At 39.9% G+C, this 24,240-nt stretch overlaps 3 protein-coding genes across 9 annotated transcripts in view; 1 reads left to right on the top strand and 2 right to left on the bottom strand.

Moving 5' to 3' along the window:
• Positions 1 to 8,061, bottom strand: part of ACOT12 (acyl-CoA thioesterase 12) — a 32,519-nt gene extending 24,458 nt beyond the window's left edge. For both annotated transcript variants that reach the window (XM_061478711.1, XM_061478712.1), the window contains exons 1-2: positions 7,917 to 8,061; positions 5,316 to 5,385 (exon numbers count right to left, since the gene is read on the bottom strand). In XM_061478711.1, coding sequence (XP_061334695.1) covers positions 5,316 to 5,385; positions 7,917 to 8,052 — 206 coding nt within the window. In that variant the 5' untranslated portion in view covers positions 8,053 to 8,061. The remainder of the gene's footprint in view (positions 1 to 5,315; positions 5,386 to 7,916) is intronic.
• The window catches only part of RASGRF2 (Ras protein specific guanine nucleotide releasing factor 2), a 280,188-nt gene that overhangs the window by 214,638 nt on the left and 41,310 nt on the right, over positions 1 to 24,240 (top strand). The gene's annotated exons all lie outside the window — the stretch shown is intronic.
• The window catches only part of SSBP2 (single stranded DNA binding protein 2), a 182,143-nt gene continuing 170,030 nt past the window's right edge, over positions 12,128 to 24,240 (bottom strand). For 5 of the 6 annotated variants that reach the window (XM_061478738.1, XM_061478735.1, XM_061478730.1 and 2 more), the window contains one exon: positions 12,128 to 12,801. In XM_061478738.1, coding sequence (XP_061334722.1) covers positions 12,706 to 12,801 — 96 coding nt within the window. In that variant the 3' untranslated portion in view covers positions 12,128 to 12,705. Of the gene's footprint in view, positions 12,802 to 15,975; positions 18,201 to 24,240 lie in introns of those variants that run through there. The other variant, XM_061478733.1, reaches the window with a different exon arrangement.

Genomic DNA, 24,240 nt, shown 5'->3' with positions numbered 1-24,240 from the left:
AGAGCATGGTATGTAATCATGCAGCTTCCTAAGGGCTTGAACCTGCCTCTCTAGGTATTCCTAATAGTGAAAAAAATCATTAATCAGTCATTAATCAGTCTGTGCCTTCCATCCCATACTGAAAACGCCCTGAAAAAGGTCTAGCTCTGTAATTCACCAGACTTCATTCATGCTCAGTAACAACTTTAGTTGTTCAGAAAACTCTGTAAGCTTAGTATTAGCATTCGTTCTCCTTGCTGATGCCTGTGTGACATCAGGCATGCCTCAGGCCCCACGACCCCCAAGAAATTTTGGGCTACATTCTGCTTTTGGTCAAAGGGACATGTCTGTCTGCAAAACAAGATGTGTCTATCACACAAGATACACTCCTTGTATACTCTCTAGCATACAGATACATGTACATGAAGAAATAATACCTGGAGGAAAGGTGCTCTTTCACATCTTTGAAGGATTGGGAAAGAGGTCACTGCAAGTTTTAGCCAAGAACAGGGCTGAAGCATGTCCCTTCTGTTCTCTTAACAGCACACCTCTGAACAACTACTCTTCCTCATTTACCTACACAGAATCCCCAAACAGAATTGTATCTTTCTACCTAAATAGTATCAAATTTAAATGAGAAACTAATTTATTTCCTTCTGGAATGTCTAAAGTACCTGTTAGTGTTGGTAACAGGCGTGATTCTGAACAGGCAGTGCTGAAAGGGTGGAAAGAAGGCAGTTTCCCCTAAAACTGCCTTATTGAGCACAGCAATAGAAGGACATGATGCACATGGTAAGTCAGAACAACAGACAAGATAACGGCATCAGAGGACCACTGCCTTCAGGGAATTTAGACAGACTGACAGTTGTAAAGATCAGTCCCAGAGTAGGCTAAGTGCAGCTAGCTACATCTGAGTCTTGAAGATATAACTCAGACCACTTGAGTACCTATGAAATAGGCATTTATAGCTAAGGATTTGGCACAGTCATGACCAGGGTTTATATTAAAAAAAACTTTTATCATTTCTCCCTGATTTAATGAATAGGGTTTTGACATATAAAGGTATCTGGCTTTTCTTAAATTGCTTCTCTCTATGCCAGAACTTCAAATGAATTGTTACCAAACACTAGAATGGGGAATAGGAAACCTGCTCCTTTACATTACCAGACAGGAACAACTAATTACATGGAAACTTTCTTCTTGCTCACATTCAAGAACACAAGTGGAAACCTTTGAGTACATGGGGGAGGAAAATGGCTATACAAAAGAAGACCATACAGCAAATATACAGCCCTCATTAGCATCTGAAGAACATATTCAGAAGGAATTGTTCCCTCACTGATTACAAAGAAAAAGCACAACCATTAATACAGTAATTCTAAACTCACAGCTAAGGGAACCACCAGAAAAAGGAGAATGTATTCATAATTGCAACACTGTATTTATGTCTAAGTTTGGAGAAGTTAACATTACAATGTTGTAAAGGCTTTAGAAAGGCTCAAGTCAAAACCCAATCAAGTACCCTGAAACACCTCTGAAGGCTCTGTATTTGTCATAAAACTCCCAAGAGAGAGGACTTCAGTAACACAGCAGTAGCGCTAATGATAAATATGCAGTGAAAAAAAAGGGAATATGCTAACTGGACAACCTGCACGATTAAAAGCAGCATACACCAATAGTGAGAGAGGCCTTCCTTAAGAGAATTCAGAGTCTCTACAGATGCATGCAGGGGATGTCATGGTCCCTGTCAAAAATGTCACAATACTGGATTGTCCATGAAGTCCCATCAGGGACCGCAAAGGTCTCAATCTCAGGCTTACTGGCCTGTAAGTATTCTTCTGTGCAAAGATTGTTCATTTCACCTTTGTCAGTGACACCTCCCTGCTGACCTCTATTCCTCTCTGTGAGAACATTGCATAAGAAAGGTTGAGAGAGGTAAATCTGGGTCTGTCTGACTATGAGAAAACTGCAGGCTGGGAACAACAAAACAAAGCTGGATGTGATCTCACTGGGCCTGAGACAGTCCTGCAACAAGGCAGGTCTGAACTTCACGGACATCAGACACCCCGACTGACTGGCACCTCCCTGGTGCACAAAGCAGTCTGTGCAGCTGGACTCACATTTTCTGGCAGAAAAGTGTACTCTAGACTCCATGGCCAGATCAGAAAATGAAGACGTCAGAACTGAGATGGCCAGACACTATGATAGTGAAATGTTTTTTCAAATACTTTCAGGAGCTGTTTCAAAATTAAATGGTTTACATTATAACACATATTCTGACTTTGGACAACCTGATTTATTTGGGCATTTAACTAGGTAAGGGCAGAAGTCACAGAACACCATTTACCTACACAGAATCCCTAAACAGATATTCATCTGGCATAAAGCAGAAAGCTTTTAAAATGTAACAGAATGACTGAATATTATTCACATATGGAGCACTAACAAAATTCAAATACATTTAATTTAAAATCAGATATTCTTACTAGCACTGAACTGCTGCACATTAAAACTGCTGCATATTAAAAAAACAAGGAAGAAGTATTTATTTGTTATTATGGCATAAAATTGAGTTTTGCAATAAAGAGATTTGTGGAAATATCTGTTTCCATGTCAACCAAAAAGAAATATGTACAGAAGAGTTACAGAACATTTGGTAACCTGAGTTAGGTAAATGAAACCTTGCAGTAGGTAACTTACAAAACATATTTTAATTTAGAGTAAGATACAAGAGCTCTCTTATTTATGCAAGATGTTTGTATAATCAAAATGATCTGGCAAAATTTTGGAAATTACACAGTGAACTACTATCGGAATGTTAGAGATAACCTGAGACTGAAAAACAATTACTGAAACCACTTCACAGTTACTAGGCTTGTAGCCTGAATTCATGTTAAAAATGAAAAATTGGTACAAGAAGAGGAAGGAGGAATAGAGACATATTGGAAATAAATTTGGAAGGAAAAGTATTTTCATTATACTTTAGGAGATCTGTTCTGCTCTTGGAAACGAGAGAAAACTGCTCTGAAGCTACTGAAGTCTGAAATATTATGCTGGAAATATCATGCCTGAATTCATTTCTAGGACTCTCTGATTACAGTTTTCACAGAGAGGATTTTTTCCCAAGGATAAATAAACACAAAACAAAACAAAACAACAACAACAACAAAAAAACCAGAAATTAATTACATGCAGGACAAACACTTTTAATTTTGTAAATATGACCAAAAAACTCTGGAGTTCTAGACTAAGAATGACAATGTTCACTTCTTTGTTACTACTTCTAGTTCTCATCCTAATGGCCACTAGTCTAAAAATCTGCTGTTCAGAACTGTGAGAGGATGTCTGTTTTAAACTCCTGTGCTGCAAACAGTTTTAAATTGACATGAGCTGTACATCCAACAGCCAGCATTGTTTGGTTCAGTCAGGACAACTGCATGCATATTCATCAGTGTAACCCCACTGATGAGATGGCTCATTCCATCTAAGCACTCACTGATTTCCAGATTGCAAGGTGTAAAAATACATGAAACCTACAAAGTGATGGCTTTAAGTTTCTGTAAAGATATGGCTTAGGAATAAATATGCAATTTCCCCTTTCAGTGTCTTTTATCCTTTGGAAAATAATGAAAAATGGTTAAAACAGTAGTCCTGTATTATCTTGTAGACTGCTGTGGTTTAAGCCCAGCTAGCAGCAAGTACCATGCAGCTGCTCTCACTCACTCGCGCTCTGGGTGGGATGGGGAGGAGAATCAGAAGAAGATTAAATCCATGTGTTGAGATGAGAACAGTTTAATAACTAAAATTAAGTAAAATCTAATAATAATAGAAATTATAACAACGATAGAAATATTTATAATAGTAACAGGTGTCCTGGGTTCAGCTGTAACAGTTATTTTTCTCCTTCTTAGTAGCTGCTGCAGTGCTTTCAGCTTTAGTCTGAGAACAATGCTGGTGACACACCAATGTTTTGGTTGTTGCTACGTAATTCTTATACCAATCAAGGACTGTTCAGTCTTTCATGCTCTGCCAGTGCGGAGGGGCACAGGAAGCTGGGAGGAAGCACAGACAGGACACCTGACCCAAACTACCCAAAGGTGTATTCCATACCCCAGCACATCATGCTCAGTATATAGACTGGCAGAACTCGCCCAGAAGGCCCAGACAGCTGCTTGGGTCAGGCTGGGTATCAGTCAGCGGGTGGTGAGCAACTGTATTCTCTCCCCTTGTTATCTCCCTTATCATTATTATTACTGGTGGTAGCAGTAGTGGTTTTGTGTTATACCTTGGCTACTGTACTGTTCTTATCTCAACCCATGGGAGTTACATTCTTTCAATTCTCCTCGTCATCCCAGCAGGAGCTGGGGGATGAAGCTGCAGGGGAGAGAGTGACCAGCTGCGTGGTTCTGAGTCAGCATCTGGGCTTAAACCACAATAATAGGGAACAACCGGAAAAAAAAAGGTCAAATAAAAATTCAGAAAAAACAAAAATGCACAATACAATTGCTCACAACCCCGTGACTGATGCCCAGTCTGTACTCCAGCAGGAATCAGTGGCTCCCTACCACTTCCCCTAGTTTCTATACCGAGCATAATATTCTGTGGAATGGAATATCCCTTTAGATAGTTCAGATCAGCTGTCCTGTCTCTGCTCCCTCCCATCTTCTTGTGCCCCTCCTGGCAGAGCACGAGGCTGAACTGCCCTTGATCAGCATCAGTGTTATTGAACAACAACTAAAGCATCAGTTACCAGCATCGCTGTCAGACCATCGATGTTACCAGCACTGTTGTCAGGCTAAATCCAAAAAACAGCATTGCACCAGCTGCTAGGAAAAAAACAACTGTCCCAGCTGAAAGCAGGACATTATCAATATTCAGTGATCACAAATACAAAATATTTTTGTTTTGTTACATGTACACATTTTTCTAAAAGAGATGAAAGAGATATTAAGAAATCAACTGAAGAGCACCTGCAACAGAAGAAAAAAAAAAAAAATCACACAGTAACTGTTACAGGCACATATATCTTATTTAACAGAGATAAGTAACAGACTGCAGCACTGCCTTTAATTAGATCACTGGCCAATCAGTTTCTTACCTGGCATCTAGGTTGCCGAGACAAAGTAACTGCAGTTTATTTTTTTATGTGTGAAACTGATCTCTTTTCTAGGTGGGCCAGGCTGTCTAGCTAGAAAAGAGCAGTTTTGAGATACAGCCCTGGGACTCCAGGGAGCGTACTGGCCTGCTATCTCAGATTTCATAATGCCTCAGTTTATCTCTGCCAAATAAGACTCTCTAGAATAAAAACATTTGACTAATGTTAGTTGGTTTTGTACCTGGCAGCCTCTTCAAACTGTATGTCATCCATAGATGCAGTCACACAAGAAACACCAGCATGTTTCTCAGCTTCAAGAGACACACAGGGACACACAGTTACAACACTGTGCTTGCAGCAAGATATTCACCTATACACTTTTGCACAAGAGAGAGAGACGAAACGCAATAGATCCCACTTCTTCTGATCACCTTAATGCAAGCCTGCAGTAGACCTCTTAGAAAAACAAAAGCTAAGTTAATATTTATCATGAAATAAGGGTAACATCATATGAGGCTAACTGATGATAATGTTCCTTCTCAGTTTGAAAAGCTCTAAAGTCTGTCTGTAAAAATGAACATTCTGGTAAGAAAGCATCAATAAACATGTTACAAAACAAAAAGAGTCACATAGCGTTAACACGCCTAAAGAAACCTCAGCAATTTTCCTCAACACAGGATGTCAGGAATATTGGCTGTGTTAAACCAGTGTGGAAGTTTCACATCAGTTGAAGACTCTCAGACACAGGAGGTGTATCTACTGGCTTATTAGCATGGTCACAGCAGTGGAGAGCAGGTAAGTGCATCCTCAGTGCTGTAGTAAAAATGCAGAAATTACAAAAATACAAACAAGAATTAAAAAAAAAAATAAAACCTGCTTATTTAAATTTTATTTATGTATTTTAAAATAATTTTACCAAATTTCGAATTGCATTCTTCATCCCCCTAGGATGCATTTGACTATGAAAAACAACACACTCTATTTGTATTAATTATGAAAGTTAATCTGGAAGAGATAAACATCTTTACTGTTAATATTTAATAGGCCAATAGTTACCTTTTTACAGCAAGTTATTGTGATTTATTATTTATCTGACCATAGCAGCCAGAGTTCCAAGTCAGAGGCTAAATCTCCTCTAGGGCACACTAGGAGCTGTATAAACACAGGGAAGCCCTGCTCCAAAAAGTTCCCCGCAATAAAAGGCAAAACAGAGGACTAGCATTGAAGCTAGAAAACAGCACTGCACAACAGGCAGGAGTTCTCACGCCAAACAGTCCAGTATTTTTAGTGAGCATCACATGCAAACACTTGGAAGAACTGCAGGATGGTGCACGAGCTGCATCAGTATGTGAGGAGTTCCCTTTGAAAATACGAGGGCAAAACACATAAAGGCATTTACTAGAAACACAGCAAACTGGGATGACAGGGAAGAAGTCACAGATGACCTAGAGGGTGGACTTGTCACTGCGACAGGTAATAAAAGATGATGAGTAAGCAATAGTTATAAATAGTCTCAAAAGTGAGGAAGAAGCCAGCCATGCACTAGCTGCAGCACACCTAAAGCAGCAGGGTATGAAAGGAGGAAGGTGCAAATCCCAGGCACTTGCAACTGCACCAGCTGGCACTAATGCGAGTGAGAGATGGTAAAGCCAAACAAATCTCTGCCCAGCATGTTGAGTTTTGCTGTGACACAAAAAGTAAACTAAGGAAAGCACATGTCAAGATCCCCTTGTGTGCCACAGAATTAATCCTACGGCATGAATGACTGCTGCTGCCCTAAGCCTAACCAAGTAAAAGCAATTATAAAAGTGAGCTCTGGTGGCAGATTCACAGCTGATGAAGATCATTACAGCTTAAATAAGGTCCAAGGGAGCAAGGATGAACTACTGTGGTGTTTGGGGCTCTGCCACTTCAGAGCAGGGGCTTGAGTTCAAGGCTTGTGGAAATCAGCTCAGTCCCTCCACAGAGAGCACTGTTACAGGCTTAATCACTGAAGGGCTAAAACCAAATGGTTCTGAGCTAGAATAAAAAAAAATACATCATCATATTGTGAAGTTGGTACATGCCAGATACATTATCATGTGAGACAAGTTCTCCAGGATCCAAACTCTTTCTGTAGAGGTCGAGTGGCACTGCACAGTGAGATCACCGTGTCACTGCATCACATGGAGACTCGAGTTCTCCAAACACACATGGTACTCTTCGCAAGACTTGTTATGGGCTGCTGATGCATGCAGTTGTACTTGGAAACAGGGTTCACTGACAAGAGAGATGGCAGAGACTTGGGTTTTCTTTTTGCTTCCACAAGTTAGCCGAGGAGATTTAAAAAGTTTTCTAAGCTGAGCTACACAAGACACAGAGTGCTCTGCCTGTTGGGTGGATTTGTGGCTGTTTATGTTGCATATTTTTTTTCAACCTGTGTGCCACTGTTTTTAAATTAATACTTTTCTTTCTTCTAGTGTTTTTTTTTTTTTTTTTGTCTACCCTTTTTTCCCCTCAGCTGCTGTGGTCTTTAATTCTCATCCTAGCTGCCTGTCACCCGCTGAGATCTGACACTCCCCTCCAGCTCTACGAGCTTTCTCACTCCCCTGATGCCTGTTCCTAATCTAAACCCCCACATCTCACATGCTTCCCGCGACTTAAGCTTTCCCTCAACCCTCCCCTCAGCCCCTCCAAAGGCAAAATTCCACCTCCTCCTCGCCTGTCATGGGCAAATACGGGGATGGGGCTACCGGTTTTCTAGCAAGACGCTGTCCCCACACAGCCGACGAGCTCAAGGCGAACTCCTGAAGGGAGCCGGGGAGTCCTGAAGCGACGCTCCCGCCCGCCGCAGCCCCTCTACCTGCGAGGCAGGCAGTGGCGTCCATCCACTTGAGTAGCTGCCCAGCGCTCAGCTCGCCGCGGTGGTCGGCGTGGGCCGGGAACACGGTCTGACACATGCGAACATCGCCACGCTCCGCCGCCCCGCACGCCTCCATAGCGCCGCGGGTGAGGGCGGACAGGGGCGGCCGAGGCTCCCGCCGGACGCGGGGAGACAGTGCTGCCCCAGCTCCTCAGCTGCCTAGCGGGCTGGGGCGGGACCGGCCCAGGGCTGAAGCGGAATCGCCGCCTCCGGCGGGGGCTGAGCCGCTCCGGGGAGGCGGGAGGGACTCGCGCTGCTGCGGGCAAACCGGTAGCCCCGCGCGGACGGCGGCATCGCGAAGCAAACGCGGTCTCGCAGGGGCGAAGAGGGCGGCTCCGCTCCCATCTCCGCGGTTCCTCATGGGCTGCAGTCACGATAGCGCGGCAGCCAGGAGCCTGCTGGAGGGTCTTGGTGTGCGCTTTGCCACTGAAATTTTTATAATCGGGCTCGTATTTGTTTTATTTTTCCCCTTTTTCAGTCACCAACTCGAGAGCCCGGCATAGTCCCAGGGTAGACACGTTCCCGTCTCCAAGTGGGGAAGGTGCCATGGCCTGGTGAGCCCCTGCCACTGCTGGTACAGATGTTTTGACACATACCTTGGTGGCCATGGCCCTGGTCACTTACTCCTGGAGGAGTTAACTGGAGATCTCATAGAGGGCTCCTTCTCTTACCTGGTCCTCTTCACATGGCTGGTGACATACTGCAGGATGTTGACACTTTTGCAAACTAGGAAAATGCAAGCACTGCTGAGGAATCATAGAATCATAGCATGGTTTGGATTGGAAGGGACCATAAAGCTCACCCAATTCCAACCCTCTGCCACAGGCAGGCACACCTTCCACTAGACCAGGTTGCTCCAAGCCCTGTCCAGCCTGGCCTTGAGCAGGGAAGGAGTAGGAAGAATAGAGCAATTGCTTTTGAATCAGTTAGGAAAGTTGGTCTTTGACTACTGCCATGCGTAACTGCTATTGAAGGCGCAACAATGTGAAGAAGGCAGTTTGGAGATGCTCACTGGCTGGGCTTCTCAGCTGTGAAGGCAGGGCTGGTTGGTGGAGCAGGCGTGTTGCTTTGACATAGCAGCGTGTAACTTGTAAATGGTCTTTAATGAAAGACTCCAAAGCTTGTCTTTGAGTCTGTGCTATTTGCAGCCCCTTAGGTATTGTAAATAGCATGGTTTTCAACAGAGCAGCAAAACTATTTGTAGGCTTTCCTTACAGCCTTTCCTCTTTTTACCATTGAACTATGACTTGTTACCTACTGTTCTAATGACAGGGGGTTCCCACGTTTATTAAAAACATACAGCAGTGAATTTATATAATGAATATATGTCCATTTAAACATTCCTGAAGAACCAGCTTTAACCCAGAACAGCCAGGAAAATCTGAATTTCAACCAATCTGCCTCACCAAGATAAGAGTTTTCTCAGTGCAGTAGCGATTTTCTTCCCACATGGCCTGTTAATGTCATTGCACTACAGGAAGATCTCTGTTTCCTTGTCACATACTCTTACCGAGCAACAGGATTGCTGTGCCATCACAGTAGTTACGTTGCAGAGAAAATCAGCACACTATGCTAGTCTCTAGATTTATTTCTATTCTGTTGCTTCAGGAAATATGTCTGTCCTGATTTCTCTTTCCTTTTTTGACTGACTTCACTGCAAGCAAGGCTTTCTCAGAAGCGGCAGTGGTATACCTCAGTCTTGCTGCCTGAACAGCATTTCTAAAGAGTATGCACCCAGTATTTTCTCCTGACTTGCCTGCTCAGTCCAGATGACAAAACCTCAGGTATCAACTTCTCACACCATGGATCCTGGATGACAGAAGCAAGAGTCTTTAGAAAGAACTAAACATTTTCCTATTAAAAAAAACCACCAACAACAGCAAAAAACAACCCAAAACCAAGCAACAACAAACCCAGAAACCTGTGTTTTGCTTTCCTAGGCCAGTACTTTGTAAATGTGTTTTCAGGTTTACCTTGTCCTGCTCATTGACCAGGCTTTCTCAAAAATAATGCTTATTTTTCATTCTTTCACAGGTAACTTTAAACTCCATTTCACATAGTCCCAGTGATCAGTGTTTGGGCTGTATCTGTAATCTGCTGTAAGATTAGGTTTTACAGAGCTGTTAGGATCATAGAGATTTAAAAGTGATCAGCAGACTTCTCTTGGGCTGTATGGAGGAGTACTGGAGAAGCAGAAAACGTAGCCTCAAGTTTCTGTCAGGGTAAGGGAAAGCTGGTATTTGAGAAACATACCTATAAATTTCTAAGGGAAGGATGTCATTCAAAATACGTCCAGTAGAAGCAGGAGCTGCACTTCCAGAACAGGAATGGCCCTCAGGATCCAAATGAACAATGCATATGGTTTACACTGCTTTGGACACTTGGCAAAAACACCTGGAGAGTGAGGTGACAAACTTGCAGCCTAAAATGTCCTTTTCCCAAGAAAGCCTCAGCTTTTGTAAGCTGCGTTTCTCCTGCCATCCAGCGCCTCTTCTTGGACCCTGCCAGCTGAGTTAACAGACTTCCAGTCTTCCAGTTGGCTTCAGTGACTCCTTTCTCTGCAGTCATTATTCATACTCCTTTAGCTTCACAGTCTCCACTGTAGTTAACACTGTTTAACATCCTTCAATGTATTTGTCCTCAGAAAATACTTGCAATGTCTGTATTGTTCTCCTTTCACAACTGAAAAATTACAAAAATTAAATTACTAGCCCAAGTAATTTAATTTCTCCCAGAAGAGAATCTGTGCTTTCAATGGTTTTGAGTTGAGAAGTACCTTTTGTGCCACAGTAGCATGTACCACCACTTCTGGCATCACCACCAGGTGAAGGTAGCTGGACCAACACTTTGTGGCTTAGGCAGTCTTTGGGAAGCATCTTTGTGAACCATCAGATTTCTCATTATTGATGCCCACTGTGAGCAAATGGTTCAAGGTAGGTAGAGGATGCCTAACATCCAAACCCATACATCACTTAGTCACCACCAGCTTTGCTGAAATTGTTATTGTGAAATGAGGACTGGTGGTGGATTAGAGTGAGCTCAGATTAAAAAGTTTGGTTAACCAAGAAATTGACATCCCTTCAGCACTGTTGCTTGCTAATGCAGTTATAAAAAGTTTTTGTCAATAAATGATTCCCACTTAATGGCCTGAGGCTTCTCCTGCTGAAATGAAATCATAAAAACAGCAGCAACAACAGGTGCAGTACTGTTTTAAATAAAGTAAAAAACCAGAATGGTATTAGGTTATAATCTCCTAATAGCATGCATTTGTAATTAATTGAAGCAACGTAACTTAAAAAGATCTGTGTAGCACAGCAGCATATCTCATGAGCACTGTGAAGAACAAGACACAGTGCGATGCCTGAAGAGGAACTGTGCCAGAATAGGTAAGGTACTTTATTAATAAAAGATGAGCTCAGTATTAGATGTGATTAAATCTGTAAAGTCATCAGAGTTACCAAGTACTGTAGCAGCCAGCCAGCTAGCAGCCACCTAGCTAATAGTGTAACTGATCCAGACCTGCATTTCATCCGAGCTAGAATTTATCCTGAGAAATGGTACTGAACAAGGGTGTAGCAAAGAATCAAAAATCTACAGAAGCTTGTCATCTAGAATTAGTTTTTGTGTTTCTACCAAAATTTATTCTATATTTAAACAGATGTATGCATGACTAGAGAGCTTTAGTGTTCCCTGGAAAATAAGAGACCAATGTGCTAATTGTGATACTGTTAACACCTTCACAATCTCTTCTTACCAGTGGAGTCAGCAGCTACAAGACGTAACTCCAAAATGGATCTTTTTGGTGATATTTTAAATATAGATGTCAGTTACTGCAGTAAATCAACTACACTGTAGAGCTGTGCATCTTTGTGGACATTATATATCTCCATATTCTTGAAACAAAGGTATTACTCCGTGAAGTTACAAATGTTTCAGATTCGTATGGTTCTTTCATAACCCTAGTTATTCATGGGAAAAAAAAGGGGGGGGGGGGGGGTGTTTGACACAGCTTATGAAAATACAACTAATTCTTGTAAAATGAAACTTTATTCTAAAATGTATCCAAAATTGCAAGACACAAGCACCATTAAACAGATAAATAGACATATATTTATGTACAGAGAGCATCAAACACAGAACAATTGTTAATATAATTCTTATACCATTTTAATGAGTATCCATCAATAAAATTTTACAATTTAAAGAAGACTTTTCAGTTGCAAAACAGTTGTAAAATCATATGTATAAATTATGTTTACTACAATTGCAATAACAGAAGCAAAGTAAAATACAAAAATAATACTGCAAATTCAAATACAAAACTCAAAGTAATGCTGCACAGGTACATACGTACACTGGATGAATTCATGCAGCTAGGCAGTGCAACAAATTAACTGCTGAGTTTAACTTATCACAAATGGAACAACCATGTTGGCAAACAGAAGCAGATATATTTTTGTAATAAATCATAGTGCATTTTGAAGTTAGACTTTATGATTGTTGAGTGATACACTTCTAAAATTCCCCATGAGAACTGAGATTCCCCAACTCATCTCCTGCAAAATGAAATACAAATGACGAAAGCTAAAAAAAACCCCACTGTAGTAGAGAGTCTGATCTGCTGGTACCATCTGGATTTTATTTTTTTAAATTCTTGGTATCAGACTTGTTTGCAAGTGTCCATGTCCACAGAGACATGCAATTACTCCTTGCTACCACATGTAAATCTTCATGCTCCAATGCTATCTCCATAAACTGAATCACACAGACTGCACAGGTTCAAAAAGACATAGCTGAGCCTTGAAAAAAAAGAACTCTTGAATCCCTGTGAAGTACAGAGAGAGAGTAAAATGGAAGGTAGAGAGGCCTTGTTATTCCTGAAGCTCCTATCCCCAGTTGCTTTAATTACATAAACACAGATAACATAAGAGGATTTTATGGCTTGGATGAAATTTCTGCTGATTTACTGGGCAAGCGCAAGGCCCTTTCACAGTGCAGAAGGCTACAGTGTTTTGGTTGGCGAAAGGAAGCCTCAGGTGACCATGTAGAAAAATACTTCTGTGGTGAAAACAAGTTAAAGAAACAGAATCAAAACAGAACTTGAAAACTGATTTCTTATGTAACTACAATACTAAAACATGGCTGTTCCCCTTTCAGTGCTGCGTTGGCTGAACATGTAGATATGACCAAAGTTCACAGCTCATTGAATATTACTGGTTAAGTGTCAAAATTAAATGAGATACAATTACACAGTCCTTAAAATCTTAAAAGTGATAAGCACGCTCAGTGTTTCTACTAGGAAGTTACTGCTAAAATGCTACATTTCTTTGCTGAGAAGACATGAATTTACAGCAGTCTGTAAACTACTGTAGAGTTGATCCTTGCATCCTTTGTGCTCCAAACCCCTTTTTTCAAGCCATCACTAACTTTCAAGTTAATGGGAATTTCGAGCAAAAAAGGGATGCAGAAAAACACCTGTATTGGGTAAACCATGCAGCAATTTATACAGCAGCATTTTTGACTTTCCAGCATGCAAGTACATGTTAAGAGTGAGGCTAAGCGACGGCATGCACTGCAGTGACATGTCATTGTGCTTATGTCTGGTAAGTATCCTATGGTATTTTCACCTGGGGAAAACATAAAGGTTAGCCCCAGAAGATTCAAAACATGATATACAAGCCTGTATTCGTTGTAAATTGTATATGCTCATATATTTTTGCTCATACCACCTTGAGATACTGAATAGCAAAATAGTAACTGAAGATGCCAATGTTAATGGAAAGTTAAGTATTAAAAATAAATGATTGCTGGAGAAGATACGTTTCTACTTTTCCTGGGTGATGACCTTGCTCACCTTCCCTCCATTAGATGACAATACCCATCAAGATACTCAAGAACATGGTGATCCACTGAGAAAACTGGATGCGTGTCAGACAACAGACAGAATGGCTTTATCCACCTGAAAAGTTGTCAAAAAGTGAGAAGTGGCTGCCACAGCAGTTTTCCCCACTACAACTGTTTACCTGTGGCCCAGAATTCACTGAGAACCCACAGTCACTGGAAATTCACACCCATCTTCACGCAGAGATGACGCTAAGATAATCCGTGAATGTAAAGTTTTGGTCAAGTTCAGCACTTGAAATATTGAACAACAGAGCAGGGATTGTACTACCATATTGTAAAAAAATCCTCAATTCTTCTATTCATAGCTACACCAGATGTGTATAATTTTCAACACAGAATGACTTACAGTTTGGGAAATAAAGCAAATGTATAAATACCACTCCTGTTAAAACTCACAAAAAAAATTACACCCACTTTTGTGTGATGAAGTTATATGGCAACTTCAGCTGCTGTCTCAGGCCCAGCTGTGAGAATGTGGACTCTTCATAAAGGTGACAGGGTGCAATTTTTAATCTTCAACTGTTCCTCAGCTTTCAGCAAGAATCAGTACAACTGCTTATGATTTCGTACCAGCAGTTAAGTGAAGAAACGTATTCAACTTAGACTAGAATAACGTAGATGTTCACCGAAACCCTGAGGTGGAACCTGCTATAAATTTACTTTGCTAACCCACAGTAACACTGATGCAAAGACCTCCTCGTTTCCAAACCAGCATGTGAAATCATACAGATGTACTAAACATTTACAAAAAATCCCCACCATAAACTGCCATTACTACCTGCATTCTCACAATCCTGAGGATCTTCTAGATTTATTCCTTAAAGCTCCCAGGAAAGGAATCTTTAGCCATCCCAAGAAATGTATGAACATTAGTATCTTTGTTACAGTCTCACAGAGGCTTAATTTAAAAGCATCATATGCTATGTCTGGTGTTGATTCCTCTGTGCAATGGTTTCATCCTGTGTTGTTTTCAATGAATGAATCAGTGCAGGCAAAGAGTGAGAGTGCAACTGATATAGGGATGTGAAGCTTGGATTCATTCCACCTAATTCTAGGCAGTCAAAAGCATGCAGGTTTCACCAGTGGAGAGGGAAATCTTCCAGAGGCATATCCTCTTCTGTTCCACCTCTGACGTACAGAATAGACGTAGGCTGGCAATTTTTAAGCAGCTGAAATTAAGGTAGGATGAATCAGGCCACAGTTTGGAGCAGAAACATGCCTGATGTGGTAGAATGTATTACCATTACAAAACACAGCCTGTCAGCCTTGTCTGAGGCTCCAAACCAGATAAACTTTTAGGGTTAGTGATGCACACAATCCTTGCAAGCTCACCAGTCTCACAAGGATCTTTTAAAAGATAAAACAGTGAGACTAGATTTTATGACCTTGGTTTTATGAGCTGGGCAGCGTGTTGGACCTTTCAGACTACTGCCCTTCTGAACCCATCCCAGAGGCTGCTTGTAAATGTTTCGCTTAAGGTCTGGAGAAGTTCACAGTTGGAGTGGTTACTCATCCAATTATCATTAATGTAAATCAAATCAACATGCACACGTGTCAGTGTATTTATGATGTTGTGGGAATTTGTTATCTCTATGCTTTTGAGCAATTTTGGCATGGCATGTATTCACTCTCTCCAGTAGATGCTGATAGTGAAGCACACACTGAGGAGAAATACAGGTGTTTGGAAATACACAGCATTTGTGAGACCCCCAGTCTTATCAGTATTAATGCTTAAGGTCAGAGGCAGTATCAAGTTTAAAATGTATTTTCTATGTTAATATTTATATTGATAAATTTAATTTGTGCTGGTTTGGAAAACAGCTGATGTTTCCTTTCCTTCCAGAGACTGGAGTGTAAACATTAGTTTCATTTCTGATACTGAAAATTATTCTTTTTCTAAAATACACCTGCCTAATCGTTCAGATGTGACCTGCAAATACTTGAGACTGGGATTCCCGTGTTGTTTTTTGTTTTTTTTTTTAAGGGCTGAAATAATAGTAGAAACTTTTTTTTTTTTTGATCTTAGAGGGAATTTATCTACACACTGGCTTGGAAGCATCAGGAACATTTATTGAAAGTACTCAGTGTGAAAGGGTGAAGGTGCAAAGTCATTAACAAAGACTGCCTTTATTCAAAACATTAACCTACACATTTAAACAATCAATAAAAACATATAAAACACAGAATTTAAAATAATCAAAGTAATTATCCCCTTCAACTTTCCCACTTGTTTCACTTTTCTCATTACTGTCTTTCAGTCTAGACAGGACTTGAATGTCAGAAACCAGCAAAGAACACACACACATTTTCGGGTCTTTGTTGTATATCATAAAATAGTAATAAAAAATAATCCAGCATCCAAGAATTTGGATTATTTTTCTATCTCCATAAACAGACAAATAATTAAATTCTCCTTAAAACACTGCCACACATAAAACCCATGGTGGCTGGGGACAAGGACACAATACAAAGGCAGTGCTTTATCCCGTGCATACCCTTAGAGATGGGTTTCTGTCCTGGCACTGATGCAGTTAAAAAGCACACACTGCATATCTGGCATGGAGCCACGAAACGTGCTAACCTGCAGCTGCCTGTTGTTTGCTAAAATCCAGCCCCCAAAAGGGTATGAGCTGGGTTGAATTCTCTTACATTTAATATTCCTGCAAATGGCTTATATATTTGCTGTTTGAAATAAATTCTGAAACCACTAAGCGTGCTTAACAAACCTTTTACCTATATGTGAACAGCAAGTTTCGAGGAGAGAACAGGTACTGTTGTAGTATAAAATACACATGGCTGTACAATCAAATGCCACCTCTTGCTTCAAAACAATTTACAGTAGTAAGCAATGGTGACAAGGATTCTTACACAAAACCTACAGGAATTTACAGAATATGCATGGATCACTGAGGTTATAATGCCAGCAGTAGACTACACAGAGTATCTTGTGCAATGTGAACAAAGTTGACAATAGTTTACCAATGCTTTAAGTAATTCACATAAATATGCTAACCCACCAGCTATCAAACCCTCCTCCTCTTCCCACCATAAACAAGTGTTTGCCAGATGCATACACAGCAATCCATAGAAAAAAAATCTATTTGTTTTTGTGTTTTTAGGCAAACATGCATGAAATAGATGCACTGCAACAATTTTGCAAGGGGATACTTGCCACAAAAAAAGCCCTCAAAATTGGTCTCTAAGCATATACAGCATTTTAATTAACCCTTCTCAAATAGCCACTACAAGGCTAAAAAGTTTATTTTATGGATAATAAAAATGTACTTGCTTCTCAACTAACAGACAATTTCAGCTTCCACTTTACTTATGCCACTCTTCCATGTCTGTATTTTAGCCTTAGTTTAGGAACTTGTATTCTCTTCCTTAACCGTCAAGGTACTCATTAATGTAAATTAATATAATCATTAATGTAAATCAAATCAAAGCTACAAGTTAATCAGAAAAATTAAAATAGACTGGGGAACAACTTATACTTGCTTTTGAACATCATGTTTATTGACAACAATTTAGCAAACATGGCTTTGCTTTTCTGCTAAGCTGTTGGACACGCTCTACTCTCCTGTTACAGATTGACTTTGACACCCACTGGAAGGACATTTGCACTTTGCTCAGCTGTAACAAAAGGGGTGGCCGGTGGATAGGGCAGCCCCTGGTCCACAACGTGCCTGAATCAAAAAGACCAGCCTTTCTGCTGGGGATTAGAGACAGCAGGATCAGGATGCACCTCTGCTTTAAGAAAGAGAGCAGCTATTGAACCCTAGCTACCAGTTTTGCTGATATGAAGCTTGTTACCAGTAATGTACTTTCCAAGCTATGCCAGTAAAAACTCTACTTCAATTACAGATCACCTGTTTGGATTTTATTTCCTTCCAATCTGCATGGTAAGTATCAGCTTTTGTTTCAAGCTACTATATGCCATTGCTAGAAATCATCTTGCCTTATGTGAGTCTGTGAGAGGCTAACTTTCCTAATCCTAAACAGTAAGAGCTCTCAGGATGCTGCACTGCCACTCCACATTTCTTGTTATGCTCAATGTCTCTAATGAAATAAACTCTCTGTAGTAGGGCTTTAGCTAGAGATTTGAATAACTTTCTGTACTTTTATTGGATCTTATTTTTGTGCAGAGATCTGGGACAGTACATTTAATAGGAAAATCCAAATAAGAGAGAAAAAACCATGAAGATGAAACAGAAATGAAACCTACAAATATCCAGTTGATAATTTGGCTCCTCAAGGATTGGAGCAGTTGTTCCATAGCAATAATTCTTCCCATCAAAAGCGATTGCTGATGATTTCACTCTATAGGGACAAACATAGGTTTGGCCATGGTTATTATTATAATTCCCTCCTAATCTGAGGAACTGTATATATCTCTGTAACAGACCAAACTTCTAAATTGTATGGTCTATTTCCTGGTATACCCAGGGTACTGAGAAAAGGCATCACCTTTCAAAAATCCCCATGTTTTGTGCTGATTCTCTATGAAAACTGGTGCTAAACTGCCAGAGTTTTCTCTAAGCAAAATTATTCTTCTTGTCTCAGCATTGTAAAGTCTTGAAGGATCCCCATACCTAACTGCAAGAAGAATTGTCCCAAGTTCTCAAGAGAACAGCGAGGTAGCGTACGAATACCTTGTTTCTGAGCACAAATTTGGTGGATATTAATTGCCAGTCCTTAATTACTAGACCCTGTGAACAAGCCTGCTTGACCACTCGGTTACTCTTCTGAGAGATACAACCACAGAACCCTGCACAGCTAAGGGGCACCCTTAATCCCCCACAAGATACTGTGAAAACACGCAATAGACAAAATTACATTTGTGAATTGGGCTCTTACAAAATCATACATTAAGCAATCCACTTTTGAGGGTGTGGAAGGAGCTTTCAACATAAAAGTCCAGCTGTAACTAGGCAGTAAATTTTGTTTTGATTTTTCTCCAAATCCACATCTTTCAACATATATTTATGATGCTGAATTCAAATAAATAAAAGGTTTGGGTTTTTTTTCCTCAGTTTCTTTTTCACATAAAAATTAAATAGTGGCTATAAAGTGACCATTTCAAATTATAACTGAAAATTGCATTTTTATTAAATGTGAAAACATGTACCCAAGAAAACCCTTATACATTTTTATGGCAAGTTTTCCCATTACATGAGAGGCTTTCTTACACATTTTAAGCTTAAATTGAAAGAACACTGACCAAACAGAAGTTTGGACTAAAATTGCAAAGCTGTTAGCTATGTTGAGGGAAACTATGGCTGCACAAATGAAAACAAGATGGAAGGACAAGTTCACAAAAATAACTCATGTAGTAGTGAGCAACGCTCTATTAAAATAAGAAACAGAAGAAAGCCAAATCTGTTCTGCGTATCAGTACTACCAATACATAAACATGGCCCTGCATTGGTAGAATCTTTAAAATAATGTCTGCTTAGGGAAGACTAAATTTGAGCTTCTAGACTGTTCATGCTCAAGTATGGTTATAGCATATTAGCAGTCCCACTTTCCTGAAGGATACTGCCTGTATTCTGAAATCTAGTTGAAATTAACCAAGTGCAGGCTTAATTTCAAACAAATCTGCCCATGTTTTCAGGATCAGTTTCAATGTGCTGAACAGATGATTTGTTACTGTTTTGTTTTTTTTTCTTCCCAAGATAACAACACTGGCAGACAATATGCATGCATGCACTCAAAGCAGTGTTTCAGATAAGGACCTTTTCTTGTTTTTGTTTTTGGTTGTTTTTTTTTTTTTCAGGTTGAGACATCAATTTCGTAATTTCAACAGACCCCCTATATTTTGCTTTGTGTATGCAGTTTATACATCTGCCAAATGTCACACCTTGGATAAATTACATATTTCATCAAGATCAGGGTGAAATCCTACCAAAAAAATGTCCTTACATGAGTGGTTTCATCTATTTCAGCAGGACAGCTGGCATAAGCAGCAGCTTACAAGGTTGTCAGGAAAGTAGAGGAAGCCGCACACAGTAACATTTAAATCTAACTCATTCATTTCTGAGTGCACTGAATCTTTACAGTTGTTTCATATCATTAAAGCCTGAATTAGATCCTTAAGTGTGATCACTCTGAAGAGAAATGAACTGTCACTGTTGGAAGAGTATTTTTGAGTTTTATTTGGAATATGTGCTTTTGTCAGGATTCTCATCCTTTGGGCCTGACCAACCACAAGTGGGTTTGGAACAGGAGCCACGGCATTTCATCACTTACAGTGAATGAAAGAAAAATAAATTTACCTGCGCTAATCTCTTTTTTCTTTTTCTTTTTCATTGTTAAGCTCCATTTTACGTTCTCAAAATGCAAATGTGTAAGGTCAGATCTTGGAAGACTCCAGTCCTTATTTAGCCGCCACAACAAAGAAGAATGAAAGCTGACTAGGAACAGGAGATTACACTTAAAAATAATTAACTGAGCTGAGAAACAGAAATAGCTGCAACATGTACCAGCTGAAAATTCATTTTGACTGGCAAAGGGAAAAAGAAGAGTAAAATGTTCAACACTGAATACTGGAACAGCTCATTAAATTACCCATCTAATTCCAAATCATCTTTACAGGCAGTATTTCATTTGCAAGCCACAGAACAGGGGAAAATTCAAATGATTTCTAGCCAGTTCAAGAAGCTGTCCTTTTGATACATGAATTGCTATACATAAAGAAGCAAGACTGTTCCCTTCTTCTTAGTTTGAATTAGTTGAAATAAATAAATAAACAGCCTGCGTATTTCCACTGCAAGGGAAAACAACAGCTGGATATCTTTGGACATGGGGCATTTCATTCTACATTGAGGCAAGCAGGCTGGTTAAGTCTGAAAGCTGTTGCCATCTCTGAGTGTGTGATCCAGTGCTGGTCTGGGCTCTGCAATCAGAAGGGCTTCCAAACAAAAAATGGCAAATCTGGCCTCAGCCACAGGCTGATGGGACGATCCTCTGATCTGGGGACTGTCACTCTGAGATTCCCTCAAGTCTACTTGAGGCACATTTATGTCACTGGGGAGCATGTCAAAGACTCAATGCTATTGAATGTTATTGCCATGTTTTTTACACGCACCAAACTCACTGTACAGTGGAACGGGAAACACAAAGAGTGCAACTGCATTTCTTCCTCATGCTCCTTCCATTAAGAAAATAATATAACCCCTGCATGAAAATATCCACGTATTTTTTTAATGTGCATGTCAAGCTACATGCTTCACATGTGATTCATACGGCTGCTTCTTTGCCCTAAATCTGGTTCTTGCCTACACAAGAATTAGACACGGAGACAAAATCTGGGTAAGAACACTCCTTTTCATAGGCTTATGATGCAGATAAAATTTCACAGTGAAATTCACAAGTGAATCCTAATTTCAGCTGATTTGTACAAGGACAGACTATTTGCCAGAATTCTCACAGTATGAGACATCCATTACTCCCTATTTCTGCTACTCTAAGGTTTCATTACTTCTGTCTTTAAAAAGCCTTACTCTGACTTTGCCTGAAAGAACCTTTTACAGGACCATGGATGATCTATTTATTACTGTATTAATAAAGAGAAATCTACATAAAAATGAAGTGTAGAGAAAATATCCTGCATCACTTAAAATAGAATTCCTCCCAGAGCTGGACAAGTTCTGACATCAGTAATGCTGTTGTGTAATAAAAGGTATAAACGAGCAGTTACGTTACACACTGGTGTCTAATGTATTAGAAATGTAAGTGGGAGTAAGTTAATGCATGAAAATAAGTCTTTCCACATTAATGCTCTAGATGTGTTGCAAACCCTACAATGATTTATAACTGAAAGAAGTGAACAAGCAAAGAGCTCTATGCATATTAGAAAAACAAAACAAAACAACACCCAAAGGGACACCTATATTTTTTAAAGTTGAATATTTATCATATAAGACTGCTTTCTTATAGTTCAGCTGCAGAAAACTATGTATGGTATTATCACCTGGGCTTGCCAATGCACATGTAAGTAATTATACTCATGTGCATAAGCATAGGGGTATAAGCATCCGCTACAGAAGGCAAGATGATTAGGTTTCATTATAGCTGATTAAAATTCTAGCAATTAAGATATGCGAGATTAAGAGTATTCAAGGAGGTTTTCTAAATCTATAATTTTGCAGGCTTGCATATCTTTTGTTCCCCCAGTCTGTGGGATTATGTACAGATGAGAGGTGCTGGACATACCTAGTAACTAGCAGAGAAGGACAGGCTACAAGAAGCAGGGCCTGGTCCTGTTCATTTTGAAGCCAGGAATGTATTTACCCAGATTAACACTGCAGGATCAGTGTAACAGTATTATAGATGTTTTGATCTGTATAAATGGTTTGGAAAAGAAATGGAAAGGGGAAACAAAGACATGATGGCAGTAAGAAACATTGTATAGAAAGGAGTTTGAAAAAGCCACAGAAGAAAACGCATGTGCCTGAAAGGATGTTTTCTATATAAACTAGGATAAGATATTTCTAAAATTTTATTCAATATGTGCTGGCAGTTGCATTTAAGGTGCTTCTCTGCAGAGGTTTAATTTAATGGTCAGACTTTCATCCTGAACAGGGGCCTACAAGCTAAAATATTACAGACAAAGCAAAATTCAGAAAAGAAAGGAAAAAAAAATCAAGACTGATTAATCTAAAACCTTACTCTGATTAATAATGCTCAGCAGCACATACTCTGTCTTGTAAAAGAGCCCTCAGTGATACTGTCAGGTGGTCACTGAACACACTGCTTGCCTGCTGGAGCTTCAGCTTGCACAGGACAGCACAGGGGCTTCCCGGAGATACGGAACAGACCCCACATGCATTCAGCAGTGTAAGATCTCACTCTGGGGCACACTTGGTGCATGAATGGGCTTTGGCACTTGATGCATAGTACAGGTGTATCCTTTTATCTTAGTCCAGTGGCAAGTGACCACCTGGCTGGGCACAAAAGTCCTTCTTGGAGTACTACCATGGATAATACAGGTGTCAAATGCAGGCTGCAAGGACACCTGGACTCTGCAGTGCACTGGGGACACAGCCACTGAAATCAGTGGTATCAGTGAAAACAGCAAATGATCTGAGGAAATTAGATCTGATTTTTGTGGTTTTGTAATTCAAATCAATAGCAGGGGCTTCTCGCATCTTTTCGGACAGCAACAGAGTATTTTACAAAGATAAGCAGATGAATGCAACCTTCATAATCACTGGGAAGTAAGTCCACAAAATCATGTAATGATTATCTAGTTTATGTTTACAACAAATCAAAGTAGTTATTATCACTTAAAAGTGATGCTGCCAAAATCTTTGATATTTTAAGATAATTTTAAGCCTCCAAGAGTTTCATCTAAGAAAGTAACAAGTGTTACACCTTTTTATTTTCATATATTATATATATATTATATTCATATTAGACATATATAATATATGTAAATAAAAATGAGCTAGGAGATTGTAGTATTCCTTGCACACCCCAGTGTGTGCAGCTGCTATCACAAGGAGTCCATTACATTCCCTTCCTTATTGTAAGTTCATGAAAAAGAAGTCCATGCAAGCCTTCACAGCTATAGCAAATTTCAGAATTGCTCCTCCGATGTAAGTGGCTCTTCTATATGCAAAGTGCAAGGAGGAGACTTTGTTTTCTGTCTGTGGCATGAACTTTTATTCAGCCTCTTCCTGGCCTCATTGCTGTTCATCAACCTTTTGATCACTACACAACTGAAAACTTTTGTTTTCTTGCGGGAGCTGGAAGTCATTAAGAACTACATGTGCCATAACCTTGGTTTTAGAGCTTTGCCTGAAGAGACATGGGATTGCTTTCAGTAACATTTCCTTTAAGACTGTAAGCCCTTTCTCCATTCTGTCCTCAGCTGTCATGTCTGACACAGGCGACATCCTTATAAAATGGACCACACCATATTTTCTCTTCTGTTCATGGCAAAAGTGAGACCCTCACAAGGCCACCAGTCATAAAAAGCTTACTGCATCATTTTGGCTATTAAAAAAAAAAAAAAGGGAAGAAAAAGGCTGTTTACTGAGAATTTTGAGGGAATTATTTCTGGTAATGATGTGACGAAAAATACACACCTGAATACTAGGGTGACCTGATTTTCTGAATGGGCTTGGGAAATGCTGTTTATAGTAGGATTGTTACCATCGGTTGAGAATCAGTGAAAATGGGAAAACATAATTGTTAGAAAAGGTTTTGGTGATAAGGACTCTACTGCACAATCACCCCTATGGAAGATCATGCTAAATACAAAACTCATTACCAAGGGCAGAAGAAGCCCTGACGTTTTATTACTAGATTCTATAGCAATTGGAGCTCACTTACAGTAACCTTGTAGTACTCTATA

Source organism: Pezoporus flaviventris, unplaced genomic scaffold (genome assembly GCF_033815535.1).
Source record: "Pezoporus flaviventris isolate CSIRO_AGI_PZ_B2104156 unplaced genomic scaffold, CSIRO_AGI_Pfla_v1 ptg000131l, whole genome shotgun sequence".
Taxonomy (NCBI): domain Eukaryota; kingdom Metazoa; phylum Chordata; class Aves; order Psittaciformes; family Psittacidae; genus Pezoporus; species Pezoporus flaviventris.
This window is presented reverse-complemented; position numbering and strand designations above follow the sequence as displayed.